The sequence below is a fragment of the Oreochromis niloticus genome, linkage group LG6 (assembly GCF_001858045.2).
Source record: "Oreochromis niloticus isolate F11D_XX linkage group LG6, O_niloticus_UMD_NMBU, whole genome shotgun sequence".
In the NCBI taxonomy this organism is placed as follows: domain Eukaryota; kingdom Metazoa; phylum Chordata; class Actinopteri; order Cichliformes; family Cichlidae; genus Oreochromis; species Oreochromis niloticus.
The window spans coordinates 38,896,794-38,907,870 of NC_031971.2; the positions used below are offsets into that span (position 1 = coordinate 38,896,794).

The following is an 11,077-nucleotide window of genomic DNA, read 5'->3' on the forward strand; positions in this document are numbered from 1 at the left end:
TACACAACAAAGCACTATTTCTGGTAGCGCATGCTAGCGGGCCGTCGTTATTACCGTGTTGTTTGGAAAATACGGCGCACTTAAAATCAATCCTTTGATTTTTCTGAAAATCGACAGTGCCCCTTATAATCCCGTGTGCCTTATGTATAAATTCTGGTTGTGTTTACTGACCTCGAAACGATTTTATGTACACGACGCTCGAAAATCTGTCAAATGTTTTAGTACGACTTTGCTAAGTTACGAAGCCGCACCACTTGATGGATTGTCGGAGCATTACGGCTACCGTAGGCAGGAGCCTCGCGGAGTGATACGTACTGTGCTTCAACATAATATTACCGTATTGTGTGTGTATAACCTCTTTTTAAGTTTTGTGGATATTATACATGGTTATGTTGAGGATATGTCGGCCAATTTCTACTGGAAATGCCTTTTGGTTAAACTGTCAGCGAGGAATTTGCACTGTTACATTTTTATATAACTTTAATGCACATAAAAAACAGCTGCTTGTTTAAGTGAAAATACATTGATGGGTTTCTTTTTGCACTAATAAAGTTGTGGAGTTGTAAAGTATTTTGTCTAGTGTCAATTATATCGCCAGTTATATCGTTATCGCAAATTTTCAAATGTATATCGTGATAAATATTTTTGGTCATATCGCCCTGCTCTACCTTGTGCCACTATCAGCCAGGTACTAATTGGCAAAGGAAACGTACATATTTTTCACTTTAAGGCACACAATGAGGCACACAATTTATCGTATCCTAAAACAAACGTTACTAACAAGCCCTTTAACGGTTTTGCGCCAGTTTCCTGTTTCAAAATAAAAGCATGGATTTCAAAATAAAACCGAAGTACCTTTAAAACAAACGTAAAAATTTTTACCAAATTTAAAGGTCATTTACACTGAGGGCAGCTTCACGCTGGAGAAGGATGAAGGAGTCTGACCTGAGCCAGTGTTTGACATGAACACATCAGCACTGCTGTCAGTGAGCCTAACGACAGCCATTAGCATCATTTCAGTGTTTCAGTCATTTAAAAACACTTCCTGTCACTGTGGTGGTTACAGTGACATCATGCAGTTTGTGTTTTGACCTCCAGAGGGCGACAAATAGCACAGACAGAGAGCTCCATTCAAACTTTGCTGCCATCAGTAATAATTCTTCAAATATAATCATCAGTCTTTGTGCAGTTATGATATCAGAGACAATCTAGACATGTGTGACAATACTGAACATGTCACATGACACACCTTAAACATCATGTGATCCACTCTCAGTCTGCACTTTCATTCATGACTTTAACAGGTTGAAATGGGCTTTGAACAATCGTCAGTTTAGTGCTGAAATATTCAAACGCTGCAGGAAGAAGAACAAAGTGATGACAGATGTTTGTGTTTCAAACAGGAAAACCAGCAAAAATAAATCATCTCTGGACAACCTGCAAGAGATGATTTGGGAGTTTCCCACGTGCACCTGAATGCAGCACTGACAGTTTTTCAAACGCCTCTCTGACTCTTTCCTTCCTGCTCAAAGTTCCTTTTTTTCTTGGTGTTTGTGGCTGATGCTGATCGTCTCCGTGTGAAGCTCCGTGTGAAGGTAACCTTAGCAGTGTGTAATGTTTCCTGACTAACATCAGCTGTGTGCGGCTTAGTTTCAGCACGCACAGCACACATCTGCCGCTCCATAGTTCACGGTAACGGACTCACAGCTGGACCAACGAGGCCGACCGTTAAACTGTTGCCTTGCTGACAGCCTGTAAGTCTGTAAAAAGTCTGTGAAAGATGTCTGTTCATGCTTGTAGTTATTAAAAAAAAGACTCCACAATGAGTCGGTTTGAATGTTTTCAGTGATGATGTGTAGAAAAATAACAACGACGACTTTTTAAAGCTGTGTGGACAGGGTGGAGTTCAACATGTGGGGCAGTGCGTAGATGGAGGGAGCAGCTGTGTAGGTGGACAGGTTTATTTCTGGACTCCTGCTGATGGTTTCTATAGCGGGTTTGCACATGACGTCATGCTGTCAAGGTAGTGATCACGTTCATCAGAATCAGAAAGTCTGTTGTTATTGTCGCAGGTACAAAGAAATTAAAAGCAGTCACTTATATGTGCTTAGACATAAAAACTACATAGAAATGATCACGACTTTTTCACCCTCACAACTCAAATATTACACATTACAGGTGTGTGCAGCACTCATCGAGGACAGAAAGAGAATCTTTTTTTCATCTCTTTCCTGTTTCTGACAGAAGACGAGGAACAAAAACATGATAATTAACAGATACAGTCATCAGATAAACAGTATAAAAGTATTGTAAGTATTAGGAGTAAAAGTATTTGGATTTTTAAAGGTCAAACAATATTTGATGATTAAAAATCTTTACATTTTTATTTTCCTTTTTTCTTTCTATCCTTTTTTTAAATTTAATTTTATTTACTTTTCATCATCTTCATCTGCCTCCAGCACCACCTTCGGCTTCTCCCTTCCGTCTGAAACTCTTCCTCCTCACTGAAGTTAGGCTTCTAATGTGAAAAATCCTACATGAATATACTTGATTCATCTCGATATTGCCTCAATTAGTCAGCAGCTCGAATAACTGTGGTTTTCAGGGTTTTCCATACCTACTCCACTGGGGTTGCAAGGTGATCCAAGCAGGTGCTAAAATGTGGCATTGCCAGGCTGTATGCCACTGACTGACTGATTCACTGTCACCACAACATGTGTCATGAGACAGTCTCCTTCAAACAAATCAAACTCACCATGTTTAAGATGGCAGTGAAAGAAACGGATGGGCAGAAAGCAGCACTGTGGTCAAATGAAGAGGTGCAGACCTTTTTGTGCACAGTGGCTGAAGAAAAAATTCAGATGAAGCTGGATGAAGTGATCCGCATTGCAAAGGTTGGCTGCTAAAGGGACCAATGCACAGTAACCAGTGGCTTTAAAAACGTTAAAAACTGAAAAGTGATTACCGGGCCATCAAGGACCACAATGGCCGACGTGGGTCCAACAGACAGGACAGGAAGTGGTTTAATCAAACGGGCGTCATTTATGGGCACTGACCAGCGAGCACCTGGAGTGAGAGTGGCCTCGACTCACTGCTGGAGAACATGGTGACGTTTGTGAGTGCTTTGTGTGTTTAATCATAATATAGTACCATTGGTGATGTGTTCACTTTGAACAAGCCATGTTTCAGTAACACTGTTGTCTCAGATAAAAAGCTAGCTAGTTCCCTGTTTGTGCTAACTCCATCCTCTGCTAGTTTTTTTGTGCTTACTGAGAGAACAACATAAAGCAACAGCTGAAGAACTACGCTTTCCCCCAGTTTAATGTCATTTGTGTCCTTTTGCTGTGAAACCTTTTCTACATGCGAGGGCTTTTCATACATTTGGATTAGCATGGACCTCCAAGCTCCCCTGTTTGTGCTCCAGCTGCAGTTGGTGCAGCAACGCAGACACTGGAATGCCCCATCACTGGTAAGAAATGGTGATGAAATTTCATATTACGTTGACTTTAGCAGTGGTGGAGGAAGTGCACTTTTGTTTAATTTTCTTTCCTCCACTGTATTTTTGCTCCATTTTTCCCATAATTCCTCTTGCATTGCATTGACCTTCCATTCTGCCTTTCCTGTAGGCGAGAGGAAGAGGACACAATCTACACCTGACTGTACTAGTGTGCTTGTGGAGATCTAGTGGATGTGTTGAACCGGGAATATTGAGAATACCGTGAGGCATGGCAGCAGAGGGCGTAGGGAGGAAAAGGCAAAACGGCACAGGCCGCAGCCTTCAGTTAGGCATCCCTGAGTGTGGTCGGTTACCTTGCTTCAGTAATGCGTGGCCACTGTGGCTGATGTTTCATCTCATCCATGGACTTTACCCCTTTGATGTAAAACAAAAACATTGCTTTACTTTGTATCTTTTGCTTCTAGGAGAGGTTTAGTACAGCTTCAGTGTTGCACATAGAAAATAATTTATACAATGCACATTGTAAATAGTTTGAATTTTCCAGAGTGTAATAAAGAATTTAGTGATTGTTATGTTTGTGCATCATGCATTTTTTTCACGAATAACCAACATTTGGCACAGATGTTTTGGTGCCAGGATAACTCCTCTTGAAGAAAATAAAAACAGTCTCTCCTTTGCATTAAGTCATTACACAAAAATCTACATCTGTTTATGTGCCAGAGAAAAAAAAAACCTTTATTGTATGTATTTTGTGGTGTTTGTGACGTTCAGGCCGCCTGAACCCACCCACACTGTAATGGAACACCAGTCGATCTGAGTCGAGTTGATACTAATGGAAAAGGGCTTAAATGTGTCCCGGGCTCATGAACTCTTTAGCTGATTAACTTCTAGTTAGTTAGCTTAGCTAACAGTTAAAGTGTGAACACTGTAAGCAGTCAGCTTGGTCCTGAAATAAAGCTGCTCGCTGCCATTTCTACAGCCGTGTTTGACCTGCTGCTTTGTTGAACTACAGTCATGGAGGAATTGGAGGCTGAACTTGGCTCTGTGACACTTTTTGTAATGAACTGATGAAAGCTGTGTCTCAGATGGATGTTAGTCCAACACATCAGACACGACCTCTGCAGCTCTCAGTTGATGTGCACATGAATGATTTGTGTTTCCTCTGCAGGTAGAAAGTGTGTGTGAGCTGATGTGAATTGAGCAGCATGGATCAGTGTGAGGACAGAGAGGAGCGAGTCCCTCCCTCTAAAAGCACTCTGTGTGGGGAACATGAGAGCCAGACCAAAGCTCAGAGGTGAGATGACCATCTCTAACTGTCCATGACTCTTCTCCATGTCACAGCTCAGCACTCACATCTCTGCTCCATCATTATTCACAGGAACCCACCTGGACCTCCACCCAGCTCTGTGTCCTTACAGAGTGACCGAGTAAAAAAATTGATCAATAAATTTGAACAAAGACAGTTGTCTGAGAAAAAGTAAGCTAATGTCACTGTTACAATGTCTCAAATGTGATCATCTTAGATGTGATTAGGCTTTAATTTTATTTAACCTGCTTTTAGGCTCCATCAGAGACTCAAACCTGGACCTAAACCCAGCTGTGTGTCCTTAAAGAGCGACCAGTCTGAATATCGCGTGATTAAGTTTAAAGTCCAGCCTCCGTCTGCTGCAGAGAGGTGAGCTGTTAGTAACATGAACTCTTTGATTTAACTGCTTGATGTTGTTGGATATAAACTGCAGTGCAAACACATCATTCCCTCAATCCCATTTAAACTGTCTCTTAAAAACAAGCCTTTGGTTTCTGAACAACTGAAAATCCACTTCAGCAAACAGGAAGTGATGCTCGTGCTCATGTTTTCTTCCATCAGTCATGTGCTATATGTTGGAGGAAGTTAGAGGACGTAACACTAACTCTGCTGCACAGATTTCACTTTGACTCATAAAACTCAGAGCATCAAAAATGACTCAAACGCTGGTTGCTATTTTTAACTTAAAACTGAAGTCACTCTCCATTTTTCTCCACTTTTCTGAAAATCCATCAGATAATAATCTTCTAAAATGTAGAAAAGAAAGTTTCCTCTCTGACTTTGTGCCTTTTGGAGATCAGTTTATCTTCTGCTCACTGAACAGTTGACAGAAAAGTGTGCAGCACATGGTAAACACATGTAACTATACTGATAAACGCAGGTGACTGACATGAAATCTAAACCTACACTAAAAAGTTAATCGTGCCAATTAAACGTTCATAGTGATGGTGTTCATATTATTATGTTGGGTGATTGAGCAAGCAGATATTTAACAATGGGGCTCGTGTAGGCTTTAGATAAAAGCATTTGTGGATTTGGTGTTGTGCATTCAGATCAGTCATTTTCACATGTTGACCTTTGTAACTCTGAGCGACGCTAGCCAATAGCTAATGTAGCTCATGCTCACTGTTTTTAGTGTGAGTCTGTAACTGTGCACTACACAGCATTGATTGATTGATTGATTGATATACCTTTATTAGTCCCACAAGGGGGAAATTTCATAAGGCTGCCGACCTATTGCACGCAATGGCGGCGCCATTTTACCCTCCGACCATACATACATTACACAAAACATCACATGGGGAAGACAGGTCAGAGAGGTATAACATGGAAAAAGCACCACACGAGGAAAGATAAGGAGAAAAAAATAACTCCCCCCAGACTGAGCTCCAACAGGGAGATCAGTTTGAGAACAGAAAAAAAACACCTCTGCACATAGCACATGAAAAAACTCTTAATACACCAAAGAAACACATGACAAGCAACAGGGCAGTCCTGAACGAAACAGTAGTTGGAAATTTCAGCATGCAGTTAATTTTTATTTTATTTTCCAGAGACTAGAATTTACATTCCATTACAACCAGTACAGTTAGCAAGAAAACAAATCTGACACTCAGCAGTTTGCAACATCACACCATGTAGAACAGCATCTTAACAAGTTTAAGCAGGGAAGGCTGTGAAAGTTGCACTAGCAGGAAAGAAAAATGAAAGAGATGGAATTTAAAGCTCAAACAGGAAGTGCTGTCACTGAAAAAAAAATCTTATTACTTCAAATAGAGCTAAATTGAAGTTGGTAAAAACATTAATCTGGTCGCTCCTTTTAGTGAGTTAGTTCCCTGTTAGGTCCCTTTGTGTCCCTGTCTCCCCAGTTGTGTCCTTGTGTCTGTCTGGTCTCTCTGTTCTGTCTCCTTGGCTGTATGCGTTCCTTGTCTTGTCTCGTTAATACGTCTGCAGTTCTGGTCCTTGTGTTTTTCCTTTTCCTGGTCCCGTGTTCTTCTTTTTATGTCATGTGCTTTTGCCTCCCAGTCTGTTGTGCGTATCACCATATGTTAATCCCCATTCCCAGTGTCATGTCCCATATAGAAATGAAATAGGAAAAACTTGTAAAAGACTCGCATCAGCTTTAGCTTGCTTCATATAGTGAATCATATAAGGCTTATATGATTTACTCATGAAAGTGGCCACTTTCTCATTACTTTCATATATTGTTTTAGGAAGTATCCAAAACATACAAGTTTCATTTATATAATTTTTCAAGGGATCTTAAATCTGTTTTCACTCTTGTATGCTTTTCATACAATATAATAAAAAAACAAACAATAACATCTTTGAAATATAAGTCGGCGAAGTGTGATTGGGGATACCACTCAGGTGCGTCTGCCTCCCCCGCAGCCGCGCCGCGCCACGCCGCAGACCACGCCTCGCCACAGCTCTGCAGTCAAAAAAAGGCTCACTGCAGCCACTAAGAGTCAATAGTATTAAACTTTCACTAAATTGTATATTTTTCATCTCTCTTCACAAGTTTCTGGATTTCTTTTTTTTTATAAGACTAAGACTGAACTGTATTTTTCCATGCTTGGCACATGTTCACATTCTGTTTAACTTTTTGCTTTTTTGAAAAACAACAGTACTAATCAGCGCGTCACCGTTCTACCTAGTTCGGAAACCAGAATCATGTATTTCATCTTGTTGTTGTCATCAAGTTGTTGAGTTGAGGAGTAACTATTGTCATCTCTGATGGCTGACTTTCTTTTTCTACATGCTTTGTAGCTATTAACAAATAAAAAAGGGGGCTTGACTTGGATTTTTCTGATAACTGTTGTAACTGGACTTTGCTCCCATTGATCATTATTGGAATTTAGCTTTATTTCAAAGGAATACCTCAAGAACTTGTGGTTATACCTGTAAACTGTGTTTGAGATCAAATATAATGCTTTAAAGACTTTTCAACTATGAATTTCTGTTGAAAATGAACTGTTGAACATTTACAGCTACAAGGAGTCATCTAAATCGGTCGTTGTCCAAATGTGTTGAGTCTGTGTTTCCACAGGCCCCCGCTAGTTTAGAGACTTATTCATGAAGAACGAAAAACAAGACAGAACATCTTCAACCGGTCTTTAACTCGCTAACGAGGGAAGGCTTGGTCAGAACCAGGCAGTGGAGCAATGCTCCTCACCTGTCTCCAGCCCAAATCCTTCAAAGACCAGCTCTCCTCGCAGCTATTTATTGACATGACAGTTACAATACACAATACAACACAACACAAGCACCTCCCACCGTAAACCCCCCTAATGGTTCTAAGACAAGGCACTATGTGTGTGTGTGTATGTGGGAGGGGGGTTGCGTTTGTGTGACCTACTGCTCACCAAAAGGATCATAAAAGCAGGAAGCTTACAACACAAGAATCAGATCTTTCGATAGGATATATCTGCAATTAAACCTCCCCCAGCACAGAGTGGCTGGAGAGGTGCTCAGGATCAAAGGAATCTCTGTGATCCTACTGCTTGAACTAAGACTTTACAAATTTAAGAAACACAATGACAACATTCAACAATTTGACTCCAACAAAATGTCTCTTGCTTGACCTTTACCCTCTGCTTGAACTAATTCTTCATGATTCCTCCACAGAGTGGACCAGGAGAGCACAGAGGTTCGAACTGGTCAGTCTGCCCATCAAACACACCTGGACTCCATATTTATGGTCTGTACATGTACAACAACTACTTTTTACATCTATTCTGTTCACAGTCATCTCCATGCTGCTCTTTGTAGACCATGGATCTGATGTTTGGCTCCATGATTCCAGTCTGATTGGGTCATTCATAAAGTATTCCGTTCCAGCTGCTGGAGGACAACATCATCACTTTTGTGAAGAACGAGCTGAAGAAGATCCAGAAGGTTCTGAGTCCAGATTACCCAGAATGCTTAGAGAGTCAAAGGGAAGAAGAAGAACAGAGGAAGACGACCAGAGAAACTTTTGTGAAGATCACGCTGGACTTTCTGAGGAGCATGAAACAGGACGAGCTGGCTGACCGTCTGCAGAGCAGTAATAGGATTTAAACTATTGGACTAATGGAAAATTTACATATGTCTTTAGAGACACGTCAACATGTGCAATCAATAAACTGAGATTCTTACTCCTCTGTTCCTTTAGGAATTCCCATTGGAGCTTTTCAACATCATCTCAAATCTTTCTTGTCAAAGAAGTTCCAGCATGTGTTTGAGGGCATCGCTAAAGCAGGAAACCCAACCCTTCTGAATCAGATCTACACAGAGCTCTACATCACAGAGGGAGGGACTGCAGAGGTCAATGATGAACATGAGGTCAGACAGATGGAAACAGCATCTTGGAAAACAGACAGACCAGAAACAACAATCAGACAAGAAGACATCTTTAAAGCCTCACCTGGAAGAGATGAACCAATCAGAACAGTGCTGACAAAGGGAGTGGCTGGCATTGGGAAAACAGTCCTAACACAGAAGTTCACCCTGGACTGGGCTGAAGGCAAAGCCAACCAGGACATCCAGTTCATATTTCCATTCACTTTCAGAGAGCTGAATGTGCTGAAAGAGGAAAAGTTCAGCTTGGTGGGACTTGTTCATCACTTCTTTACTGAAACCAAAGAAGCAGGAATCTGCAGCTTTGAAGACTTCCAGGTTGTGTTCATCTTTGATGGTCTGGATGAGTGTCGACTTCCTCTGGACTTCCACAAAACTACAATCCTGACTGACCCTAGAAAGTCCACCTCAGTGGATGTGCTGCTGATAAACCTCATCAGAGGGAACCTGCTCCCTTCTGCTCGCCTCTGGATAACCACACGACCTGCTGCAGCCAATCAGATCCCTCCTGACTGTGTTGGCATGGTGACAGAGGTCAGAGGGTTCACTGACCCACAGAAGGAGGAGTACTTCAGGAAGAGAATTGGAGATAAGAAGCAGTCCAGCGGGATCATCTCCCACATCATGACATCACGAAGCCTCCACATCATGTGTCAGATCCCAGTCTTCTGCTGGATCACTGCTACAGTTCTGGAGGATCACCTGGCCAGAGAGGGAGGACAGCTGCCCAAGACCCTGACTGAGATGTACATCCACTTCCTGGTGGTTCAGGCCAAAGTGAAGAAGGTCAAGTATGATGGAGGAGCTGAGACAGATCCACACTGGAGTCCAGCGAGCAGGAAGATGATGGAGTCTCTGGGAAAACTGGCTTTTGATCAGCTGCAGAAAGGAAACCTGATCTTCTATGAACCAGACCTGACAGAGTGTGGCATCGATATCAGAGCAGCCTCAGTGTACTCAGGAGTGTTCACACAGATCTTTAAAGAGGAGAGAGGGCTGTACCAGGACAAGGTGTTCTGCTTCATCCATCTGAGTGTTCAGGAGTTTCTGGCTGCTCTTCATGTCCATCTGACCTTCATCAACTCTGGACTCAATCTGCTGGAAGAACAACAAACAACCTCCAAGAACTCTGACACAAGAGAATCTACAGAGAAAAACTTCTACCAAACTGCTGTGGACAAGGCCTTAGAGAGCCCAAATGGACACCTGGACTTGTTCCTCCGCTTCCTCCTGGGTCTTTCACTGCACACCAATCAGACTCTCCTACGAGGCCTGCTGACACAGACAGGAAGTAGCTCACAGACCAATCAGGAAACAGTCAAGTACATTAAGGAAAACCTAAACGAGAATCTGTCTGCAGAGAAAAGCATCAATCTGTTCCACTGTCTGAATGAATTAAATGATCGTTCTCTAGTGGAGGAGATCCAGCAGTCCTTGAGTTCAGGAAGTCTCTCCACAGATAAACTGTCTCCTGCTCAGTGGTCAGCTCTGGTCTTCATCTTACTGTCATCAGAAAAAAATCTGTTTGAGTTTGAACTGAATAAATACTCTGCTTCAGAGGAGGCTCTTCTGAGGCTGCTGCCAGTGGTCAAAGCCTCCAACAAAGCTCTGTAAGTAAATATGTAATCACAGCTATTTTTTAATTAACAGCAAACAGGTATCCACAGCTAACAAAAGAAACATTACTGGGTGCTCATATCTGTAAAATCAGTAAAACTATTAAATGATCATCAGTAGTCACTTTATTCAATAGTGAATACATGTGTAGCAGCAGAAATTGTGAGCGTTTGTGAAATATTTCAAAGTGTAACCTCATCACTCAGGCTCCATTCAAGCCTCTACACTACAAGCGTCTAGACTCTGGGTGGGGTCCTGCTCTAATCCCCGTCACCACTGGGAATCCATTCTGAGATGGGCCATCGGAGTCTCATCGCAAAATATCTCTATCTGAATTCTGTACATCAATACATTTTTTT

The 11,077-nt window shown here is 41.8% G+C and overlaps 1 protein-coding gene across 7 annotated transcripts; it reads left to right on the top strand.

Annotated features, from left to right (window-relative positions):
• The first annotated feature begins 1,563 nt into the window (after positions 1–1,563).
• On the top strand, positions 1,564–10,715 carry LOC109202344 (NLR family CARD domain-containing protein 3). Of its 7 annotated transcripts, none has more exons than XM_025908077.1 (9): positions 1,564–2,309; positions 2,460–3,115; positions 3,368–3,469; positions 3,627–4,751; positions 4,836–4,934; positions 5,019–5,132; positions 8,391–8,463; positions 8,604–8,808; positions 8,917–10,715. In XM_025908077.1, exons 4-9 carry the CDS (start codon positions 4,663–4,665, stop codon positions 10,713–10,715), a joined length of 2,379 nt encoding a protein of 792 aa, XP_025763862.1. In that variant the 5' UTR covers positions 1,564–2,309; positions 2,460–3,115; positions 3,368–3,469; positions 3,627–4,662. The 7 variants fall into 7 exon arrangements, with proteins under 7 accessions (XP_025763862.1, XP_025763863.1, XP_025763860.1 ...); XM_025908078.1 differs by having other exon boundaries at positions 3,391–3,469; XM_025908075.1 differs by having other exon boundaries at positions 1,564–2,072; positions 2,179–2,309; positions 2,460–3,469.
• The last annotated feature ends 362 nt before the right edge of the window (positions 10,716–11,077 follow it).

Coding starts and splice junctions, on each gene's coding strand:
- LOC109202344 (XM_025908077.1), top strand. CDS start 4,663: ATGGATCAGTGTGAGGACAGAGAGGAGCGAGTCCCTCCCTCTAAAAGC. Junction 4,752..4,835: donor AGCCAGACCAAAGCTCAGAG/GTGAGATGACCA, acceptor CATTATTCACAG/GAACCCACCTGGACCTCCAC. Junction 8,809..8,916: donor GGCTGACCGTCTGCAGAGCA/GTAATAGGATTT, acceptor CTGTTCCTTTAG/GAATTCCCATTGGAGCTTTT.